Source organism: Salmo salar, chromosome 01 (assembly GCF_965601325.2).
Source record: "Salmo salar chromosome 01, fSalSal1, whole genome shotgun sequence".
Lineage (NCBI taxonomy): Eukaryota > Metazoa > Chordata > Actinopteri > Salmoniformes > Salmonidae > Salmo > Salmo salar.
Genome location: NC_138291.1, coordinates 71,360,701 through 71,385,502, shown reverse-complemented (window position 1 = coordinate 71,385,502; position 24,802 = coordinate 71,360,701). Strand labels below are relative to the sequence as shown.

The following is a 24,802-nucleotide window of genomic DNA, read 5'->3' as shown; positions in this document are numbered from 1 at the left end:
TAGGCTACATCCTGCCTCCTATTTTGGTCTGGCCACAGCACCTCATCTACATCACAAGCGATGTTCTCCTTGGCTAAACAGGAAAATAATCTTCTGGAGTAACGGATACAGCTGCCGAAAGGCCCCACATCAACTTCACCACATGCATCCTCCATTGCCTGGAGAAGAGGCATGCGTGCGAGGGGATGGCGGTCATACACCGTCCACTGCCATGCCAAAAAAAACGATTCAATTGGGTTTAGGAATGGGAAATATGGTGGGAGGTATATAACAATAAATTGTTGGTGGTCAATGAACCAGTTACGGACCAGAGCAGCTCGGTGGAAACTCACGTTGTCTCAGATGACAACATACCTGTGCTGCTCTGGTCCACCCCTCTGCTTGGCTGGAATGAGGATTCCATGTAGTGTGTCCAGGAATGTGATGAAGGGTGGTGTTGTAGGGACCAAGGTTGGCATGGTGATGGAGGACGCCTTGCTGGCTAACGGCTGCACACATGGTGATATTTCCTCCACGCTGTCCAGGGACATTCACAATGGCCAATAATGTTTGGTTCCCGACCCCTTCTTTTGGCTAGGTTGAAGCCAGCGTCCTCAATGTAAATATAAACGTGCTGAATTGCACGTTTATATTGTCTCTGAAACAGACAAGACAATGTGACATAGACCTAGAGCAGTCAATATGGTGAGGCACAATACACTGGATTATAGTAATGTAATGTGTCTATACAGTGCTGATATGACAGTACATTCACAGTATAGTACTTACCTGCACATATTCATCGCGCTGTTCCTTAACCCTCTGAGTTTCGCTCAAATGGCACCCTGTAGACCTGTTTCATCCGGAGTCGGTTGCACTATAATAGACAGTCCAATGTAGACAAGCCCACCTGGTGAATGTTATTGAATATTTTGTTGTCTGCAATTATGTGGTTCTGGATTTCTTGTTGTCCAATGGTATTATTTGCCACAAACATATTCACAATAGCGGTCTCCTGTTCTGGTGTGACAGCCGGTGTCTTCCACCATGGCCTGGCCGTCTCTCAGTTCTGCAGAAGATCCACAAATATGATATGATTTGTTACAGTAAGCTAAAATCATCTATTTTCTTTCAATATGAAATGACACTACTGAAACATTGGCCAACAATCAATGAGTAACATAGGCCTATTGATATGTCAGACTGCGGTATACTTACTTAAAGAGCATAGTGTAGATGGTAAGTAACTTACTGGTTCTCATTTCTGAATGTACAGATGATAGATGCAACAGTGTAGCGGCTCAGGTTGGGCTGAACTCTGCCCAGCCTCCCTCATACTTAATCCATGGCCGAGCACATTGTCAACCAATGTGGCCCTGATCTCATCTGAGACAACAACCTCCTCCTCCTCCTCCTCCTCCTCCTCCTCCACCTTATTCTTCCTCCTCCTCCCACTCCTCTCACTCCTTCACCTCTAGCTCTTGCTTCACCATAGACTTCCATTTTCCTCCAAAACAGGAGAGCTCATCTGTGGCCTTTATAGTGCTAAAGCTCTGATTTGTAAGTGAACAATTCAGCAACTAGTATTTACACCTGTGAGTTGTGGGTGTTGCCAATTATAGAGCTTGGAATTGTGATTGGCGTTGCTTTCGAAAAGGACTAAAGAGATTTTAATTTTGAATGTTGTGCCTAATGTAGAGAACTGTGTGTAGTGTTTTGCAAAAAGTGTGACATAGAATTGAAAACTGAGTGTTGAGCAGGAATTGCGCTTGCAATTTTGCAGACTTGGTTTAGGGATTTAGTACAAGAGTTTCAGGTTTCGTGATTGAGTTTCAAGTTCCAATTTTAGTGCGTAAACAATTGGGGAAAAACTGTAAGGTCCAAGGACCTTATGATATCTTCAGAGGTAGACTGGCTCTGGCAGCCAAAACAGCCAAATACTCCATCTAAACGTGAATCAATTCTAAATTGCAATACGGTTCTACAAACATAAAGACCATTACCTTCATATCACATAAAAACAATATTTTTCTGTGACAACACATTTCTGGCGGCCTTCTTCCATTACACACAGGTGTTCAGAGCATGCTAGATAGCTAATTAGCACAGGTGGTGCCTTTGTCTTCCGTCGGTCTTCCGCAAATGCGCTGTAACATGGAGATATGGCCATGTGAGAACCCTAAACCCACATTGTGTATCATGTAACATTTTTGTAAAAAAAAAAGTGAAATATTAGTTTTTACTTGAGTCATTGTCTTGAGACTATTCAGCTAATGTTGTCCTTTGAAGTGTGAAAGTATTTGATACAATGAGACTCATGGGTCATGAAAGGGGTTTAGACCAAAACCATAACCATTAACGTTTTCTACTGTTACAAAACTAAACAGTAAACAGCCTAAAACAGATGTAATATAGGTTGTTCCTGTGCCCTCAGGGGACACCCATCTAACCATCCCCTTTTTTAAATGAAAGCTGCATGAGTTTCTGTGTGCTGGTATCACCTACGGATGTACTGTAATCTCTTTAGATGGAGGCAACGTGCATCATCACACAGAATGAATACCTTTCATATACATCACTGACTCTGGTGTGTCATAGAAGAGGATAACGTTCTGAGAGTATAGTACAGGTTATTCCTGCTATAAAAAGTATTTCACTGCAGGAGACCTTGTATCCTGTTTGGTTTGTTGTCCTAGTTCTTTCTGTGTTGTTGTTCTGCTCTCTGTTCCTTGGTCGATCAATACTCAGCGACCTTCTCTATCAGTCAGCCTGCCAAGCAATGCACTCTGGGGGAACGTTACTTTTGAAGGACACTATTACCATGGCGCCCACAGGATCTCATCCCTTAACCTCCTCCAACACGTCCTCACACAACACTTACACACTCCCAGAAAAACAGAAATCGAGACTGAAGGATGCGACAGAGAGCATAAGGTCAATTTCTCACCTGAGAAAGCACAATGTCCTAAATTGTCCTTCCCACCCTGCCATCATGACATCACTCTGCCTCAATCATTAGCACAGTGACATACTGTAGAGTAACTTTAGAGCAGGAGCTGTGCCTTTCGCTAAAGGGGAAAACAAATAGGAAGCAAGAGTGGAAATCTGTGTTATCCATGACCTAGTAGTGGTCTATTGATCTGCTGGGAGGGACTCTCCTCAGATTTCCCAGATGATGCCTGGGTTCCTCTGGGATTGACAGGCAGCTGTCTCCTTATGAAATCATCTGTCCTTGAATGCCCAACTTTCTTTCAAAGAGTCGTGACATCTCTATAATTCATTAGAAAGATGGAAAGAAACTCCAGAACTGCCATCATGCTTGGCAGTTAGACATGCTGAATACCCAACAAGCCAAGTATTAAATTAAAAGGTCTATTTCGATTAAAACAGTAGAGGCTCTCAAGTGTGCTTCATGGATGTTGGCTACTTAAGCAATAGAATGGCGCTGCAATGGAGAGCAGCTGTTTTACGGGCTCCTGACCACTATATTGTGTGTTTTCTTGCACCGTTCTTAACTATTTTTGTACATAATGTTTACGCCATCGTTTCAGATGACGGAAAATATCTTCTGGACATCAGAACAGCATTCACTAACCTCGATTTGGATGAAGATACCATAGACTTCTAGACATTGTGCTAATGGTAGTTAGCATTGGCTCGTGAAACTTCCTCTAACTTCCTTCATACTGGACATAAAGACATAAACATGGTATCCATGAGTTCAACCGACTCTGGGGAAGTAGATAAAGGGCATCATTGCCAAAAGGCCGAAGTATCCCTTTAACAACAGCTGGTGCTCAATCTCTAATATTAAGGATGTCTCGAAGTTCTGCTCGCCAGAGTTAGAATACTGAATGATAAGCTGTAGACCATACTATTTAACACACTTTTTACCAAGAAAGTTTTCATTTATATTTTTTGTAGATGTCGATTTACCACCACAAACTGATGCTGGTACTAAGACCACACTCAATGAGCTGTACAAGGCCATAAGCAAACAAGAAAATGCTCATCCAGAAGCGACGCTCCTAATGGCCGGTGACTTTAATGCAGGAAAACTGAAATCTTACCTCATTTCTACCAGCATGTCACGTGTTACTCCACACACAGAAAGGCATACAAAGCTCACCCTTGGAAAATCTAATCGTAACTTTATCCTCCTGATTCCTGTTTATAAGCAAAAAATCAAACAGGAAGTACCAGTGAAGCGCTAAATACCGAAGTGGTCTGATGAAGCGGATGCTAAGCTACAGGACTGTTTCGCACAGACTGTCCTGGGATTATTCTAATGGCATTGAGGAGTTTATCACATCAGTTACCGGCTTCATTAATAAGTGCATTGACGAAGGTGTCCCCACAGTGACACTTACGATCTGCCTATTGAAGTGAGCCTACAAGACTAGCTAAATGTCTTCTATGCGTGCTTTGATGCAAGCAACACTGAACCATGCATGAGAGCACCATCTGTTTCTGACAACTGTGTGATCACGCTCTCCGCAGAGCCAGACGGATTACCAGGACGTGTACTGAGAGCATGCGCTGACCAGCTGGTGTGTCTACACTGACATTTTCAACCACTCCCTGACCCAGTCTGTAATATCTGTATTACCAGTCAAAAGTTTGGACACACCTACTCATTCCAGGGTTTTCTTTATTTTTACTATGTTCTACATTGTAGAATAATAGTGAATTGATCAAAACTATGAAATAACAAATATCGAATCATGTAGTAACCAAAAAAGTGTTAAACAAATCAAAATATTTTTTCTTTTGAGATTCTTCAAAGTAGCCACACTTTGCCTTGATGACAGCATTGCAAGCTCTTGGCATTCTCTCAACCAGCTTCACTTGGAATACTTTTCCAACGGTCTTGAAGGAGTTCCCACATATGCTGAGCACTTGTTGGCTGCTTTTCATTCACTCTGTGGTCCAACTCATCCCAAACCATCTCAATTGGGTTTAGGTCGGGTGATTGTGGAGGCCAGGTCATCTGATGCAGCATTCCATCACTCTGTCTTGGTCAAATAGTATAAATGAAGAAAAACCCTTGAATGAGTAGGTGTGTCCAAACTTTTGACTGGTACTGTACATGTTTCAAGCAGACCACCATAGTCCCTGTGCCCAAGAACGCCAATGTAGCCTGTCTAAATGACTACCGCTCCATAGCACTCGCGGATGTATTCATGAAATACTTTGAAAGGCTGGTTATGGCTCAAATCAACACCATCATCCCAGACACCCTGGACCCACTCCAATTCGCATACCGCCTCAACAGATCCATAGATGACGCAATCTCTATTGCACTTCACACTGCCCTTTTCCACCTGGACAAGAGGAACCCATACTTAAGAATGTTGTTCAATGACTACGACTCAGCATTCAACACAGAGCACGCCCCCCTTCACAACGGTGGGGCTGTAGTGAAGCGGCTCCAGAGCTTCAAGTTCCTCGGTGTGTCAGGGGAAAAAATAACTAACTCAAAATATTCTAAAAAATAAAATACGGAAAAGAGGTGTGTGCAATCTAAGTGTCACATGATCTCAGTATATATACACCTGTTCTGAAAGGCCCCAGAGTCCGTAGCACCACTAAGCAAGGGGCACCACCAAGCAAGCGGTACTATGAAGACCAAGGAGCTCTCCAAACAGGTCAGGGACAAAGTTGTAGAGAAGTACAGATCAGGGTTGGGTTATAAAATAATATCCAAAACTTTGAACATCCCACGGAGCACCATTAAATCCATTATAAAAAAATGGAAAGAATAGGGCACCACAACAAACCTGCCAAGAGAGGGCCGCCCACCAAAACTCACGGACCAGGCAAGGAGGGCATTAATCAGAGAGGCAACAAAGAGACCAAAGATAACACTGAAGGAGCTGCAAAGCTCCACAGCGGAGATTGGAGTATCTGTCCGTAGGACCACTTTAAGCCGTACACTCCACAGAGCTGGGCTTTACGACAGAGGCCAGAAAAAAACAAGCAAACATGTTTGGTGTTCGCCAAAAGGCATGTCGGAGACTCCCCAAACATATGATGTTGAGTGTTTATGTAGTGTTGAGTTGTCTCTCTTGTCGTGATGTGTGTTTTGTCCTATATTGGTATTAATTTATTTTTATTTTTAATCCCAGCCCCTGTCCCTGCAGGCCTTTTGCCTTTTGGTTGTCCGTCACTGTAAATAAGAATTTGTTCTTCACTGACTTGCCTAGTTAAATAAAGGTTAAGTAAATAAAATTGAAATAAAATAGCAACAGTAAAGATGAAAAATTATCAGACCTACAGTACATCATACTGTAGAAATTATTGTTGAAAACAAGTCTAGGTTGGAACTGTTGCTATTAAAATGCAATAAATATTTTTTCACACACACACACACACACACACACACAGTCCTAATGATAGGTGTGTGACAGGTTCAAGCTTTCAACAAGCAGGTCTATTCTGGCATCAGTTTCTGACAGTGCAACCATGAGGTCATGCTCAGCATCGAGTCTGTTTCTGTACTTGTTTCTTAACCAACACTTCAGCTTATAAATCCATGTAAATGCACTGGAGTTACGTATCTCTGGAGCTAATTTATATCTTTAGTCCGGCAATTCATTGTCAGTTGATAGTAGACCTAGGTTCAAATAGTATTTGTTTTCGTTCAATTACTTTCACTGCACTTGATTGAGCTTGTGTGGTGCTATATAACCAATGAATTTGTCCAAAAAGTGCAAAACCCACCCATATTGCACTTCAGGCAGCCTTAAACACTCAAAGTATTTGAAACAAAACAACTCCAAAGGCTAGAGCTCATCACATCAGGTCTGGTTGATTAAGGAAAGGAGTGGAGGAGTTGAGGTGGTGTGTGTGTGTGTGTGTGTGTGTGTGTGTGTGTGTGTGTGTGTGTGTGTGTGTGTGTGTGTGTGTGTGTGTGTGTGTGTGTGTGTGTGTGTGTGTGTGTGTGTGTGTGTGTGTGTGTGAGTGTGTGAGTGTGTGCGCGTGGGGATTAGGTCTGGTAGGGGAGGCAGTAGTGACGCAAACAATGGTGGTAATTATACATAAGGGTCCGAGGTCAAAGAATCTGTTCCTGTATTTTACATGAGTTTCCGAGGGGTCACAAATACTGCTGTTGTTCTATAGGAGAAGGAGTAGAACCGGGTAGATTTAGAAAGGGCTGTCATTAACACTGAATAAAGCTTATAACGACAGCCAGCATACATATCCATGTCCTTTTAAAAGCAATGCTTTGGTGGTGCTCCAACATCATGGTGACCGTCTGTCCCCTGGAACTTGCCTGAGAGTCCTTTCCATTGGCTCTGGTTGTGTTATACTTGGATTCCCTGGCGTAAAAAGAGATTTAATAGTGGGTGAAGAGCACTTCCCTTTTTGTGCCAGCTATAGAGAGGCACTCTTACTGGAGATGTTCCCCTCTCTGTAACAACACACCCAGTGAAATTAGCCCCAGTTCCTCTGGATGGCATACACTCTGCATGCAGAGAGACACTCAACCAGAGGTCCACATAATCAAATGTGATCCATCCCATGCTTTCTAAACAACAGGTCTAGACCAGCCTTTCTTAAAGTATGGGTCGCAGTGGGTCACAGACCTGTTAATGGTGGGTCGCGACGTGTCAGAGTACATTTATTGCATTAATTACTGCAACTGCACTCTCTGTTCAGTGCACTTTCTGCTTAGCAGCAGTGGCTCTGCTCAGTTTGGCAGTTGTGCGAGGGGGTGGAAGATGCCCGTGTGCTTCATGGTTTAACGGATCTTTTTACTACGCGACCCACACGCTGCAATGCTGTTGTTCAGCAGCAGATGATGTGCTGTCAGCCACTGGCTTGTAACTCCTACTCGCCATCACTCACTGCTGTCATCAAATGGACTGAAGATAGCAACAAGTTCTGACTGAGCTCAATTGTCATGAAACCAAATACAGCGATGAGTTTCTCTCTCTTGGTTTAATACAAACTTTGAGAAATAATGAGGAGTGCCTGTAATATTCATATGTGTAAACATACTGAATTATAATTGGATGCATTTTACCACCGTATCATACTGTGCTATGATTGGTTAAGACCACCCAGATGGTTAGGTCATGGTCAGTTGATCATGGCTGGAGAAAAGTGAACATGCATGTTGTAGCTAGCTAATAAAGAGCTACGTTAAGAAATATCCTGTAGTACTGCATTTTATTATTTTGTACAAAGCGTGCAAAACAAGACATGGTGTCAGAGTAAAAGGTCTTAAAAGGTGGATTATTCTGGAGTTCCTTCACCTCGAATGGACTGGGAGTCTACAAACTTACCCGATGCATGGCGTAAGTACAAACAGCATGTGGAGCTAATGTTCACGTGTCCTCTGAAGGAAAGAGGAGAAGAGGAAAAGTGCAGCTACCTGCTCCTCTGGATCGGTAAAAAAGGGAGAGATATTTACAACACATGGACACTTACCGAGGCTGAATGAAAGGTACTGAAAACATACTACAATCGTTTTGAAGCATATGTTGTGCCGAAGACCAATACGATTTTCGTTAGGTACAAATTCCATGAGAAAGTACAAGGAGCAAGCGAGTCTTTTGAACAGTTTGTGACTGAGCTGCGTCTGCTTGTGAAAGACTGTGATTATGCAAACAAGGATAAGATGGTCAGGGACCGTATTGTATTTGGAATACACTGACTGCGAGTGAGACAGAAACTTTTGAATGTTGGGTCTGAGCTAACGCTGGACAAAGCTATCGACATAGCCAGATCTCACGAGTTAGCACAGGCTCAGATGAAAACCATTTCGCGCGGCAGCACGAGCGCATCACGTGAACACACAGCCAGGCTGACATCAAAGCACACCTCCGTTGCCCAGAGAGGGCGTTTTAGAACGGAGAGAGACATAACTCCAAAACAGAGTGACACAGACTCAAAACGCCCCAAAACACGTGGATATTGTGGTTACAAAGTGCATGGTGAACAAGGAAATTGCCTAGCGAAAGGCAAACAGTGTACTAAATGTGGTAAATGGAATCAGTTTGCAAAAGTGTGCAGAGCTTACCGTGGAAAAATAGTACACGCAGTGAGTGAAGATGAAATGTCAATCAAAGAGTCAAACGCTGATGAACTGTTTATTGATTCAGTGACACAGAAAAGTCAAATATCAGAGACAGCAAGCCATTGCTGACATTGAGATAGGAACACAAGGCACAGAGCTAAAGTTCAAACTAGACACTGGTGCACAAGTAAACATTATTCCTCTGAATAAGTACCGCAGCTTGACATCTGAGTGTGAGCTACAGCCCACCATGCGCAGACTGACTGGTTATGGTGGTGAACAGCTCCCAGTAAAAGGCACATGCACTTTCAAATGCAAATACAAGGAAAGTGACATGATGTTGGACTTTTATGTTGTTGACACTAGAGCACCTGCAGTGCTAGGTCTTAAAGCATGTTTAGACATGGACCTCATCAAGCTAGTTTTATCAGTGACAGCACCAGTAGAGACAGAAAATGTACTGGAGGAGTTTGCTGATGTTTTTACAGGAATAGGATTATTCCCAGGAGAATGTACCATTCACCTTGACCCAAACGGAAACCCTGTGGTCTACCCACCAAGAAAGATTCCCCTTGCTCTCCGTGCCCGTCTGAAGAAAGAGTTAGAGAGCATGGAGCAATCTGACATAGTCACCAAGGTTACAGAACCGACTGACTGGGTAAACGCGTGAGTGGTGGTGGAGAAACCATGCACAGGCAAGCTCCGAATATGTCTCGACCCAAGAGACGTGAACAAGGCTATCAAACGCCCCCATTACCCTTTACCGACGCTAGATGGCATCACACACAAGCTAGCGGGAGCACACTACTTCAGTGTCATGGACGCTAGATTAGGCTACTGGGCTATCAAGCTCACAGAAGAGTCATCTAGGCTCACAACATTCAACACACCGTTTGGACGCTACAGGTTCCGTCACCTGCCTTTTGGGATTATCTCAGCCCAAGACGAGTTTCAGCGAAAGATCAACGAAGTGTATGAAGGCCTCGACGGAATTGTGGGCAACATCCTTGTCTATGGTTGAAACAAAGAGGAGCACGACCGAAACCTCTGCGATGCTGCAAAGGTCCCGCGAGAGAGGAGTCCGGCTCAACTCCGAGAAGAGCACAGTCAGCGCTAAAGAGGTCAGCTACTTCGGATATCTTCTCATTGTGAATGGAATCAAGCCAGATCCACAGAAGATCTCAGCCATAAAAGAAATGTAGCCACCAAAGAACCGTGCAGAGCTGGAAACAGTGCTTGGCATGGTCAACTACTTAGCCAAGTTCACACCCAGCCTCTCCAATGCTAATGCACCCCTGCGTCAACTGCTAAAGCAGTCCAGTGAGTTTCTCTGGGACAAGCAACACGACATTGCTTTCCAGAATGTGAAAGACTTGATCACGAGAAAACCAGGACCAATCCTTGCCTACTACGACCCCAACAAAGAGCTCAGACTCCAAGTGGACACGTCGAAGTATGGACTTGGTGCAGTGCTACTGCAAGAAGGAAAGCCCATCGGCTACGCCTCCAAATCTCTCACAGACTGTGAAATCAACTATGCTCAAATCAAAAAGGAGCTCTATGCCATTCTGTTCAGATGTAAACATTTCCATCAGTACATCACCACAAGCCCCTTGAGTCAATCATGAGGAAACCACTAGCCGCAGCCCCGCCAAGGCTACAGAGAATGATCCTTCAACTACAAAAATACGACTTCATAATCACTCACCGTCCAGGCAAAGACATCCCTGTCGCAGACACACTCCCCAGGAAGTTTCTTACCTACAAGGACAGCAGCCTCAGTGAAGGCATGGACAAGCAAGTGCACACTGTGTACAGCAACTTACCAGTTAGTGACACAAAACTGAAGGAGATCCAAGCAGAAACAGAAAAGGACTCACAACTCACACAGCTGAGGAAAGTCATACAGGATGGATGGCCTGAGGAGAGCAGAAAATGCCCTCAGGGCGTCTCAGAATACTGGAACCATCGTGATGAACTATCACAGATCAACGGAATAATTTTCAAAGGAGAGAAAATCATTATTCCTACCAGTCTCAGAGAAGAGATTTTGACAAAGATCCATGCTGACACATGGGTATGGAAAAGTGCAAACAGAGAGCACGGGACATTTTGTTTTGGCCCGGAATGTGCAAACAAATAGAGGACATTGTTGGTAAATGCGCCATCTGTCTTGAACGACACCCCTCAAACACCAAAGAGCCAATGTTACCTCACTGTATCCCAGACAGACCCTGGCAGGTCGTGGCAACCGATCTGTTCACCTGGAACAACGAGGACTACATCATAACAGTGGACTGCTACAGCAGATACTTCGAACTCGACAAGCTTCACAGCACCACATCTGCAGCTGTGATACACAAGCTGAAAGCAGCCTTTGCCAGGCATGGCATTGTAGAGACTTTAATATCTGACAATGGGCCCTGTTACAAATCAAATTAGTTTGAATCCTTCACAAAAGCATGGGAGTTTACACATGTCACCACAGGCCCACATTACCCTCAAAGTAATGTCCTTGCTGAAAAATCTGTGCAGATTGCTAAATCACTCATGGACAAAGCAAAAGCAGACAAGCGAGACCCCTACCTCAGTCTTCTTGAATACCGCAACACTCCAGTTGACAACTTCAAATCACCAGCCCAGCTGTTGATGAGCCGCCGACTTCGCTCAATCCTTCCCAGCACCAACCAGCAGCTGCAACCTGAAGTCGTCAGCTAAAAGGAAATGCATGAAAAACGTGCACAGACAACATCAAAAAAAGCGATACTATGACAGGTCAGCTAGACCACTGCCACCACTGATCGACAGAGAGTCAGTTAGAATCCAGGAGCATGGCCTCTGGAAGCCAGCAGTCGTCATCCAGCCAGCTGACACTGAACGTTCATATCACGTCCGCACCGCAGAAGGAACGGTGTACCACCGCAATCGTCGTCACCTACTGAACACAAAATAACAACACACTGATGAGATGAACTGTTCCCCTGAAAGAGAACGTGATGGACTAAACACACACACAGCACAACATACACCATACTTACCTGCAACACCACAAGAACTGTTGACTGACACAGAAGCATGCTCAGCATCATATCGCACAAGGTCAGGAAGAGAGGTCAAGCCCAGAGCTGTCCTAGACCTGTGAAATGTCAAAGGGTGTAGGCGGATCGCTGCCCTAAAAGAGTTCCAGACTGTAAACTTGTTATTGAAAGTTCACTTGAAATGCTTTGGTATTGTATTTGTTTGAAATGTTAAGATGTAATTTCTACAGTGAAAGCTGAGTTGCTGAGAATCCCTTGTTCGGAAAGTAACAGTATGTTGGATCATTATTTCAGAGTCTATGTTGATTCAGTTGGTGTAGTATGCAATATAAATGATTTCTTACCTTGAGTTCAAACTACAGAGCATGTATTCAAAAGAAACGCTTAGAATATGTAAAACATTTTTATTTTGTTTTAAAAGAAGGGGGATGTAATATTCATATGTGTAAACATACTGAATTATAATTGGATGCATTTTACCACCGTATCATACTGTGCTATGATTGGTTAAGACCACCCAGATGGTTAGGTCATGGTCAGTTGATCATGGTTGGAGATACGTGAACATGCCAGTTGTAGCTAGCTAATAAAGAGCAACGTTAAGAAATTTCCTGTAGTACTGCATTTTATTATTTTGAACAAAGCGTGCAAAACAAGACAGTGCCCACAATGTGTTTTGTGCAGGGAAGTGCTTAGTAATGAGTCTCCCAAAACGAACAAATTAACTGACCAAACATCCACAGCATGACAGTAAACCCAGGGAGCTCTTTCAGAACAGGGCAGAATGCTTCAGGAAACAGTGCTTCGACAGCGGAAAGTAAGTCAGCTCGCAAAGCATTTTTGTGATTTTTATAACAGGTGAAGATAAGCAGAAATAAGGGAGTACCATCTCTCATAGTAATCGATGTGAGTTTCTCTTTCAAACAATCCCCTTGTACACAGCCAATAGCTAGCTAGCTAACGTTAGCCAAAGCAAGCTATCTTGCTTCTAGTGCAACCCTAAGTAACAGTACAGATGAAGATGGAAGATAACGGTTGCTGTTAAAACACAAGTAATCCTTTTTATTCTGAACTGGAATACACTGATTGATGCAAGATGCTTTTTGAGGTTGAGAAACTGACTGAGAAAGCAGTAGATGTTGTGATCAAGTTTGGCACCACATACCTGTGCGAGTCAGGGTTCTCTGTACTGAATGTGTACTGTCAGCATACGTGAAATGAAAAACACAAAGGCATGGCTCAACCCCGGTTTAGTCTGGCTAACTCCCCATGTATGAAGGACCATTGAGGCATGGTCTAGCGTTTTAATAGGACTGTCATCAGTTAGGCAAAGTTGATATTCTCACCACACCGTAGGCTCTGTGTACAGCAGGCTTGGTGTTATTAATCATTTTGAGGAGTCAAGTTCCTGAACACTGCAGACCTTCCAGTATTAATCATAGCAGGACAGATTATCAGCATCCCTCATTCATCTTCTCTCAGTGATGTACCAGGAGCTAAACAAACACTGGGCTTTGTATTAACTTTACATACAGTGTATTACAGCACGTCCACTGTCACTTTTACAGTAATGAAACCTGCAAAGGAGACTAATAGGAAAACACACATGGCTACTCCTGCTGCAGCAGTGCAGGGTGTGGTCTTACTGTGCATTTCTGGGGAATCTGTTGGGAGTTTTATTTGATTTAGATTTTTTCTGTTCTTAGAGTACCTTTTTGAGCCTTAAATGTTGCTTACTACTTAGTTGTAGATAGGCGTAAGAAATATGTCTTATCGTTATGATTTGAATATGAACTGATGAAATGTGTTCCTTGTTATTTTTTTAACTAAGATCTCTTTCTTTTTTCTCTCTTTCTCTGTCTCCCTTTTCTGTAATTTTGATATTTTCTCTGCAGCGTCACCCACCATTCCTCAAATGCGCTCAGAGCATTTCAAGCAATGTCACGTGAAGGACCTGGCCTACTGCTTGAATGATGGAGAATGCTTTGTCATCGAGACGCTGAGTGGCCCACACAAACATTGCAGGTAAGATGACTGTGTATGTGTGTGAAAGAGGCTTAAAGATGCACTCTCAAACTTTTGTATAACTTCAGCCAGTAGTTTTGAAAATGGTGCTCACGAGCCAAAAATGGTCCCTGTTTGTTGTGTACTATTTCAGCCAATTGTGTACTATGTCATCCATTTCGTGTGATATGATTTTGCAATTTGTATGATATCATACGTATTTTGCACTTCATGTGATATGTTATGAATCCAATTCGTGCAATATGTTATGAATTTGTTTTGCTTAAGATCCCAGAGTGCATCTTTAACAGAGGAAAGATTGAAAGAGTCTACTGTTATTGACAGATAGTAACAGTATTCTGTCAGATAGTTAGTTTGATGGTGACTCTACTAGTCGGATTTAAAGTGTCAGTTTTACAGAAGTTTGTCCCCACAGGGTGGTCTTAGTAAAAGTTATAGTAATCTTTTGCAACACTTGTGATTAAAAGGTTGACATCTTAGACCTATTGTGCAGTTCAGTGAAGACATTTCTACTTTAGTCATTTAGCAGACACTCTTATCCAGAGTGACTTACAGTAGTGAATGCATACATTTCATACATTTTTTTCCCCCCCGTACTGGCCCTCCGTGGGAATTGAACCCACAACCCTGGCAATGCAAACACCATGCTCTACCAACTGAGCCACACGGGACCATTTCTGAGTGATTAATGCAACAGGTTCTTTACAAGTTACCCACACCATGTTACAATGGAGTAGAGGAATGAATAAGTTAATAATCCTAACCAATGAGCCAAGAAAACATGAGACCAAGTGTCTTCGTTTGAACGGTGGTAATTGGTGAAGTAGTTTGTCATCCTACTTATTTGACTACTTAGCCTGTTCAAACACTGAGCCTCTCTAATTGCGTCCTAGAACAAACTCCTTCCAAATCATAATCTGAGGACTTCAGTTGGCTGGCTGTTCAAAGACTTCTGTTATGTAGCCTCACTCTGGAAGGACAAGGTCACTGAAGGCCTGATGTTTTAATGCTGAGTAGTGGTAAATGTGTCAGCCATGGAATTCTGTGAAAGTATGTGTAACTCTGTTTGGCTGGTCAGATGGATGACAGACACAGGACTTGCTTTCGGGTCTTATTTATTCCTGGAAGACAGACACAACGTATGAATGTCTTCATACATGCACAAAGGTCACTGCAAACATGACAGGATCTCCAGCGTAGGAATAGCTTTAGATTTGTATATTTTTATTATACAATTAAAAGCACATTTCTCATAATAAAATGTTCTTTACATATTAACATTAATTAATACATAATCCACAATACACATTTAAACAAATGATCATATATTTTTAGTACAATATAAATCCAATTAAATTCTATCCAATTAAAGTCAAAGGCATTTTCTACATTTTATAAACAATTCAATTACATTCAACCAGAATTCCAAATCAGAACGACTGCATTGCTTTGCATTGAGAGTGAGAGAGTAACCGTGAGCTCTGCAGGAGAACCAACAAGCATGCACAACACATATTAAAAACATACCTGGAAGACAGACACAATGTGTGAATGTCTTCACACATGCCCAAGGGTCACTGCAAACGTGACAGGATCTGGATTTGTAAAATAAAATAAAACATTTACTTTTCATATATCACTTAATGCACAATCATCATACATATGCAGCTTGCATCAGAAATGTGCCGATTTCAAACACTCACTAGCTAGCTTGCTATCTAGCTTACAAAAACGTGGCGTAGAGCAAAAAGTCCATAAAGTTATTGTTAGCAAGCTGAACTGGACATGAACCATCACATCCCAACATGGATAATAATTATAATGCATTAGCGTTTTCAACTTAGAAAACATTATTTATTGTAAATCGTATGAAATATTGCAGACAGCATGTTTCAGGATATGTACATGTACCTCTAGTATAGGAAAAGCTTTGTCTGCTGGAGAACATCAGCAACACACGTTGTACCAGATCTGCAGTAACACCTCTAGGAGGCTCCATCAACACTGGTAGACAACTTCATTTTGGTGAAACTCGCATATAACCAAGACTACATTTTTAACTCTGTTACATGTGTTTTACACAGGATTAAAGGGAAACTTTGGTATTTTGGCAATGGGGCCCTTTATCTACTTCCCCAGAGTCAGATGAACTCGGGGTTACCATTTTTATGTCTATGCGTAGATTTTGAAGGAAGTTGCTATCTAGAGCTAGCACATTTGCTAACCAGCGTTAGCGCAATGACTGGATGTCTATGGGTATCTGCAGTAGATACCCATAGACGTCCAGTCATTGAGCTAACACTAGTTAGAATTGTCTCCTGGAACTACCTCTAATTTCCTTCAAACTGGACACAGCGACACAAAAATGGTATCCATGAGTTCGTCTGAATATGGGGAAATAGATAAAAGGCTTCATTGCCAAAATCCCGAAGTATCCCGTTAATGCTGTGAAGAGTACTGCATACACACACAGTCATGCACACATCAAAGGGAATCTAAGAGAGCAGTGTATTTATTTAACCTTTATTTGGTCATACTGAGACCAAGGTCTCTTTTACAGATGAGCCCTGAATTACATAAATTACAGAAAATACACACATCAATATTAATACAAAATGCAAGCAGAAAGAACAACATGGTCATAAACAACTAACACATTCATCAGTAATAAGGTCCTCAATCAGCCTTCTGAATTACACTACATTATTTTCAAGACCATTCAAGTGGGGGTTGTTTTATACATTTAGGGCCAAGGGACATCCCCGCAAGCCAAATAGTAACTTTCTTTGATAACTATGCCTCATTCCATATGCCTCATCGAACTCGCAAAGACAATCCGGGTGCTTCGCGGAGGAACCTAACACACATCTGGTGTGAAGAATTAGTATTTTCCAGCCTTTTCTTTCCGCTTGTATCAATTTGTTCAAGGCCAAGCAGCCTGCAATGCAACCTTAGCCTCCAACAGTCCTTTCAGATGGTGTTGCCATGGCAACAGGCAGCAACAAAGAACAACCACCACTTGAATGGTCTTGAAAATAATGTAGTGTAATTCAGAAGGCTGATTGAGGACCTTATTACTGATGAATGTGTTAGTTTTTTATGACCATGTTGTTCTTTCTGCTTGCATTTTGTATTTTCTGTAATTTATGTAATTCAGGGCTCATCTGTAAAATAGACCTTGGTCTCAGTATGACCAAATAAAGGTTAAATAAATACACTGCTCTCTTAGATTCCCTTTGATGTGTGCATGACTGTGTGTGTATGCAGTACTCTTCGCAGCATTAACGGGATACTTCGGGATTTACCCTTGCCTCAAACAGAAATGCAGCTCTTTTGACGGTGTTGTGGATTATACTGGGCACTGGGCAGTGATTAGAAATATTGAGTGTGAATGATTTATATGACACAATAAGTGAGAGAGGGCTGATTTGATTGTTGGGAACATAGCAGAAAATGGTTGGTTGTTATTAGCCTTAGAAATGAAAGCACTCTCAACCATTTTATTTTTCCTTGATTTAACTAGGCAAGTCAGTTAAGAACAAATTCTTAATGACAGCTTAGGAACACTGGGTTAACTGCCTTGTTCAGGGGCAGAAGAACAGATTTTGTTTTACCTTGTCAGCTCAGGGATTCGATCTTGCAACCTTCCGGTTACTAGTCCAACGCTCTAACCACTCGGCTACCTGTCACCCCAACAATCAGTCATGGTTTCCAGTAAAATGTCCGGAAAACTATGAAATAATCAGCCAGGTCAGGGGGCACCGGTACCGAGTCAATGTGTGGGGGTACAGGTTAGTCGAGGTATGAGGTATTGAGGTACTGTATGTACATGTAGGTAGGGAAAAAGTTACTATGCATAGATAATAAACAGCGAGTAGCAGCAGCGTAAAAAGGGGGTCAATGCGAATAGTTTGTTTAGCAGTCTTATGGCTTGGGTGTAGAAGCTGTTAAGGAGCCTTTTAGGTTTCGGTTTTGTGAGGGCATTGTGGACTGGGATGGTGGATGGGCAAAAAATTGTATGTTCGAATCCAGCGCAAAAAAAAATATCTATTTTTATTTTAAGCCTATCCCAAACCTTAACCATTTGGAGTTAATGCCTAACCTTAAGACTTCGGAGTTAATGCCTAAACTTAACCTTCAACACTTAGAAGAAATCTGAAGTTTGGAACAACTTAGAAATTTGACTTTTGAGAAACATGGATTAACATCTAATTCTGATTTGAGACTGTGAGAGCTTTTTGGAAATGATAATACCGGTTCAGTTTCATCTCTCTACGTGGTTAATGATGCCTCGCCTAACTGCACGGGTAAGGGCATATCATTCAATGATCTCCAGGCAAAAGCCTCAGCAGACTGAGAGGCTATCAGTGATAAAACACTGCAGTGCATCTGAAAGGGAAGAATTATGAGAATGTATTTTCTATTGGCATGCTTCGAGGTAAAATAAATACAAATAATCAACAAAGAATGACAAGTTTCACATGAAACATTGGATCGATGCATGTTTAATTCAATTTCAGTTTACACAGAATTGAGACTAATCATCAATCGTTGTATTAACGGGGACAAATGTATGTTATTCCAGATGCAGTTTGTCTCAGAATGCATCATTTTTATGTTCAGATGAATCTTGATCCTCTGCTCAACGATTTTCCATAGAATCATAAATCATGAATCAAGTCCCTTTCCCTACAAGTCTCAAGTAGCTGAAAACTGCCTCCCAAACTATTAATTCAGTTTATCAAATCACTGTTTACTACTCTTAGTAAACAAGGACATTGTTTGTTTACCTGAGGGTGCTCCCTAACAGAAACATACAATAGCGTCTTGCTTTGGGCAACATACTATCAAAAACATTTGTGTTCATCTAACCACTAAATTAGTCAGTACTGTTATATAAAAACAAATCTGCATAACAAAACCCCTAGGCACTCACTGGAGAATATACACTTACACATGGCTATTTGGAGTTCAGTGGTCTACGTTGATTATGGTAATTATAGCACAGGATTTTGTTTCAAATTACCCCTCTAATTTGAGTTAAGTACTGCAACTGTATTTGTTCTTTGCAATTCAGTTTTTTTAAATGTATTTTTAATTTGGGTTTTAGACAATACAAACATACACTGTATACAAAGACAATAGGCAACTTAACATTTCACAAACGTAGATACATTAAACTAGAGATGAGGTCGGCTGGGACTTAATGCCCAACCTTCAACATGAAGAAAAAAGATGAGTAAAGACAAAAACACCAACTCAGACTTACATACATTTCAACAAACCTTGATGACATCATACACCAAATTCATACCCATCTTGTTTGTCTCATAATAAAAACAAATCAAGTTTTGTTCATCCTATGGACATTTCTATTGCTTGTAATACTTAATGCCATATGGCTTCAAATTGTACTATTTTGTTTCTTTCTGTAGCCCACATTTTTTCAATATTTAAATAATACATTTTTTCAATACAACATTTTTGCAGGCTAATGTTTTGTTTTGAAGATCGCTTCTGGTTGCGTAGATAGCTTCTGTTTTACTCTCTCTTTCTGTTACCTTTTCTCTCTCTATCACTCTCTCTCTCTTTCTCTACATCCCCTCTCTCTCTCTCCATCTCCCTGTATTCTAGTGGTTACTTGAATACAAATCTATCCCTAATTGTGTCAACCAGGCCAGGCTTGGTCTTCCCAGAGAGACACAGGGCTTGAACACACTACCACGTTTATTTATTCTATCTGTTGGGAAGGAATTCAATTTATTTTTTGCAACCGACTGTAAGGGCCTCCATCTAGTTAGTAACAAGGGGACGTTAAGCCTTTCCTCGCCGTTGTGGAAATGGAGAAAGGCAATCCCATCTGTCTCTGTGCGGAAGTGCAGGTTGGAAACGAGAGCTGAGATCCATGCAAAGCCCCTGTCAATATTATTGAGACTGAGACGCCGTGCACGCAGCTGGGGATGTTTGCTTTTCCCTGGTGGAATAAGGGTGTTATCTGAAATGAATCTGAAACTCCTTATGGAACTGTCATGCCTGACTTTGACAATGAGATTTGCAAAAGCATAAACAAATCTGGGGCCAGGCTAATAATTTAGATCAATGCCTTTTATATTGCCTCATCATGCCATTTGTTATTCATTGATCAGTTGCACTGAGGAATAGCAGTAGTCTGGCAGTAGTCTGGTGTCTTGGGCTTAGACAAAGTAACTAGGCCTACTACTAAGAGTTCTAATTGCTCATGTTAGACTGATGTGGGGAACTGGAATGGCGGTGGTGTTGAGGAGTTTGTGTCCATGATGAAAGGGCTGCAAATATCAATTTCCCAGAGCTAGGCATTTGAAGCCTTAGTTTAATTTAAGTCAAATAGTTGGTGCATTGTGAAGGTTTATATCCAAGACATATCCTATGCCCTGAGGAGGTCCTATAAGGTAATTTACTGTGTGCAGCCTCTTAAAGTGGCAATTTGCAGTTGCTGCATCCATTTTTGGACTTATAAATTAATGATATATAACCATTTATTCTTGAAGAATATAACTTATAAATGCCTCATGAGCTTTGTTCAACTGTCGTACCCCGTCAGAACCCAAAATCTACGTTTGTTTTACTCATTTTACATTTACATTTTAGTCATTAACAGATGCTCTAATCCAAAGTGACTTACAGTTACTGCATTCATCGTAAGATACTGTAGCTAGGTGGGACAACCACATATCACAGATAATAGTAAGTACATTTTCCTCAATAAGGTAGCTATCAGGGGGGGCGGAGTCAAGTGTTAGAGTTAGTTTACAAACAGCTTTTTCTCCTCCATTGTTTATAAACATTGAACATGTAAACAAACACTGTAAAGCCTCAAAACATGGTTTAAACAAAAGGTTGATATCATGGATGGTCAGTCCATATCTCTGTCTATGAATTTGAGATTGGTTACATTCATCCAGGCCCATCCCTCAGCTTTTAACAAACAAATAGGTGGAGTGGCCATTCACTTATTGTTTCAGCTGCAGATTGGCCCTTTAAGCCCCAAAATGTCCTTGTATGACCTGCATTCTCTATCAGATGGTGAAGTACTTTTTTCAGAGGCAGTTTGGGCTCCTTTCAGTCATGTGCGACTGCATTTTTCCCTTCATCTTGATTGACATTTGCATTAGATAAAAAGCAGAGTAACTCTTGCAGCAAACTGCTGTTCTGGAAAACACCAAAGATCAGAGAGTACAGGGGGAAGAGGGAGGGAAGGAAAGCATATGTGTTCAGATCTTCCTTCCTAATGGTTTTCTGACTGTGGCACACCATAGAAAACTGTTGTCGTAGACACAAAAAGGGATTCAGTTCCATTTCTCCCAACATTTCTACTTTCCACTTGCCATAACACTGGAATTGACGCCAGGCTAGAGGACGTTGAGTGAAGCTGCTGCCTTTCAATATATAACCTCTCTTTCTCTCACCTGAGAATGTCCACAGCTCCTGAGTACCCACAATGCACCTGAGCACAGGTGCGTCAGGTACTGTATATGGAGGGGGACAATTGTATTATCTGGTGTATTGTTTTTGACACCCTGTGATTTCATATACTCAGCCTTCACGGGTGAAGCCTTGGGGATAAAGGTTTGTGTTGTGTAGATTGATCCCAAGTGTGTGTGTGTGTGTGTGTGTGTGTGTGTGTGTGTGTGTGTGTGTGTGTGTGTGTGTGTGTGTGCGCGCCATGTACGGTAAACAAACAGCAGATCCATTCTGCTCCCTGTTGTCTGTATCTCAGGTGCCTAAAAAACCCATCTGCTTTAGTAAAAAATTGAAATATCTCCCCTCTTTTTCCTGCCTGTATTGAATACCATCAGCGTGTGAAATTGATTGTGTATCAGTGGGGTTCACACGAGCCCTCTCTGTGAATAATGAGTGCTTCTGATGCAGATGCATGTTTTCGAGGTTGGAGAAAATTAGGATAAGAGTCCAAATATTGTATCTAGGCAGAGAGTCTGCTAATGAACCCCCACAGATGTGATTAAGGACATTCACTATGCCAGCAAAATGGAAAAGGGAGAGATGCCCAGGATGGGAATAGACAGATAGAGGGGAGGATCAGCTTTCTCTGTGTTTTGATTTAGGTATGGTAATGCTTGCGGAGCATATGCTCATAGCCTTGAATATCAGAGGCACCTGATTAAATCAAATACAATTATTGGTAATTAACCTCTTACATCTAGACGTTCCGCTAGCGGAACACCTGCTCCAATATCCAATGATAGGCGTGGCGCGAATTACAAATTCCTCAAAAATACAAAAAATTCCATTTTTCAAACATATGACTATTTCACAGCATTTTAAAGACAAGACACTCCTTTATCTAACCACACTGTCCGATTTCAAAAAGGCTTTACAGCGAAAGCAAAACATTAGATTATGTCAGCAGAGTACCCAGCCAGAAATAATCAGACACCCATTTTTCAAGCTAGCATATAATGTCACAAAAAACAAAACCACAGCTAAATGCAGCACTAACCTTTGATGATCTTCATCAGATGACACACCTAGGACATTATGTTATACAATACATGCATGTTTTGTTCAATCAAGTTCATATTTATATCAAAAACCAGCTTTTTACATTAGCATGTGACGTTCAGAACTAGCATACCCCCCGCAAACCTCCGGTGAATTTACTAAATTACTCACGATAAACGTTCACAAAAAACATAACAATTATTTTAAGAATTATAGATACAGAACTCCTTTGTGCAATCGAGGTGTCCGATTTTAAAATAGCTTTTCGGTGAAAGCACATTTTGCAATATTCTGAGTAGATAGCCCAGCCATCACGGCTAGCTATTTAGACACCCACCAAATTTAGCCCTGACCAAAGTCAGATTTACTATTAGAAAAGTTTGATTAGCTTTGTTCTTCATCAGAATGCACTCCCAGGACTGCTACTTCAATAACAAATGTTGGTTTGGTTCAAAATAATCCATAGTTATATCCAAACAGCGGCGTTTTGTTCGTGCGTTCAAGACACTATCCGAAAGGGTAAATAAGGGTCACGAGCATGGCGCATTTCGTGACAAAAGATTTCTAAATATTCCATTACCGTACTTCGAAGCATGTCAACCGCTGTTTAAAATACATTTTTATGCAATTTTTCTCATAAAAAGCGATAATATTCCGACCGGGAATCTGTGTTTAGGTAAACAGACGAAAGAAAACAAAGCATGGGGTCGACGCGGGCACGCGCCTGAGTCTCACAGTACTGTGACCAGCCACTATTGTGCCGCCTTCTGAGAGCCCATGGGAGCCGTAGGAAGTGTCACGTAACAGCAGAGATCCTCTGTAATGGATAGAGATAATCAAGAAGGGCAAGAAATTGTCAGACAGGGCACTTCCTGCATGGAATCTTCTCAGGTTTTGGCCTGCCAAATGAGTTCTGTTATACTCACAGACACCATTCAAACAGTTTTAGAAACTTTGGAGTGTTTTCTATCCAAAGCTAATAATTTCTGGGCAGGAGTAATAATCAGATTAAATCGGGTACGTTTTTTATCCGGCTGTGAAAATACTGCCCCCTAGCCATAACAGGTTAAAGACCTGGTGTTCACTTGCCAATTTTAATCAGCCTTCTGTACAAGGTTAGATCAACACACTCCAGTGTGATGAGTCATACCTTTTTTTTCATAATTTTTATTGTCAGCGCTTATTTGAATTTAAAAGGACAGTTTGTGATTTTGACAATGAGTCAGATGAACTTGTGGACACCATTTTTATGTATCTGCGTACAGTATGAAGTAAGTTGCTGACTAGCGTTAGAGCAGTTGCTATCTAGCATTAACACAATGACTGGAAGTCTATAGTCATTGTACTAACACTAGTTAACATTGGCATGCGAAACTACCTTTAACTTCCTTCATACTTGGACGCAGATACATAAAAATTGTAATCACGAGTTCATCTGACTTTATCTACTTCCCCAGAGTCAGATGAACTCGTGGTTACAATTTGTATGTATCTGCGTCTAAGTATAAAGGATGTTAAAGGTCGTTTCACAAGCCAGTCATTGTGCTAACGCTAAACTCTCCCTTTAACACCTCAACTGGGGCCCATTCTCTGAGTGGACTTGTTCCATTATACACTCTTAGAAAAAAGGTGTTATCTAGAACCTAAAATGCTTCTTCAGCTGTGCCCATAGCAGAACCCTTTGAGGAACCCGTTTTGGTCCCAGGTTTAACCCTTTTGTTTCCAAGTAGAACCCTTTCCTCAGAGGGTTCTAAAGCATTCGTAAAGTATTCAGACCCCTTGACTTTTTCCAAAAAAATTTAACGTTACAGCCATATTCTAAAATTGATTAAAAAAAATCCCCTCATCAATCTAAACACAATACCCCATAATGACAAAACAAAAACAGGTTTACTCAGTACTTTGTTGAAAGACCTTTGGCAGCGATTACAGCCTCTAGTCTTCTTGGGTATGACGCTACAAGCTTCACACACCTGTATTGTCATGGAATTATTCTAACCAAAAGAAAGACTTTTAGATTTTCTTAAATCCATCAAACTTTATAGATAATTATTGCAATAATGGAGCATTAATGGTCACCCAATGGTGATTGTCAATAGCCCAAATAAGTAGGGTAAGGTTACAACTCTTTATAGTCCTCCTGAGTCTCCATGACTAAAACAGATATGTAAAATTATACAAGGGTGCATTGTGCTCTCATGCAACAGACAGCAACATTTACATGGTACCAAATGTA

At 41.5% G+C, this 24,802-nt stretch overlaps 1 protein-coding gene across 2 annotated transcripts in view; it reads left to right on the top strand.

The window, feature by feature from the left end:
* The window catches only part of LOC106607935 (pro-neuregulin-3, membrane-bound isoform), a 583,319-nt gene that overhangs the window by 326,640 nt on the left and 231,877 nt on the right, over positions 1–24,802 (top strand). For both annotated transcript variants that reach the window (XM_014205430.3, XM_014205421.3), the window contains exon 2: positions 13,938–14,067. In XM_014205430.3, the coding sequence (XP_014060905.1) occupies positions 13,938–14,067 (130 nt within the window). The remainder of the gene's footprint in view (positions 1–13,937; positions 14,068–24,802) is intronic.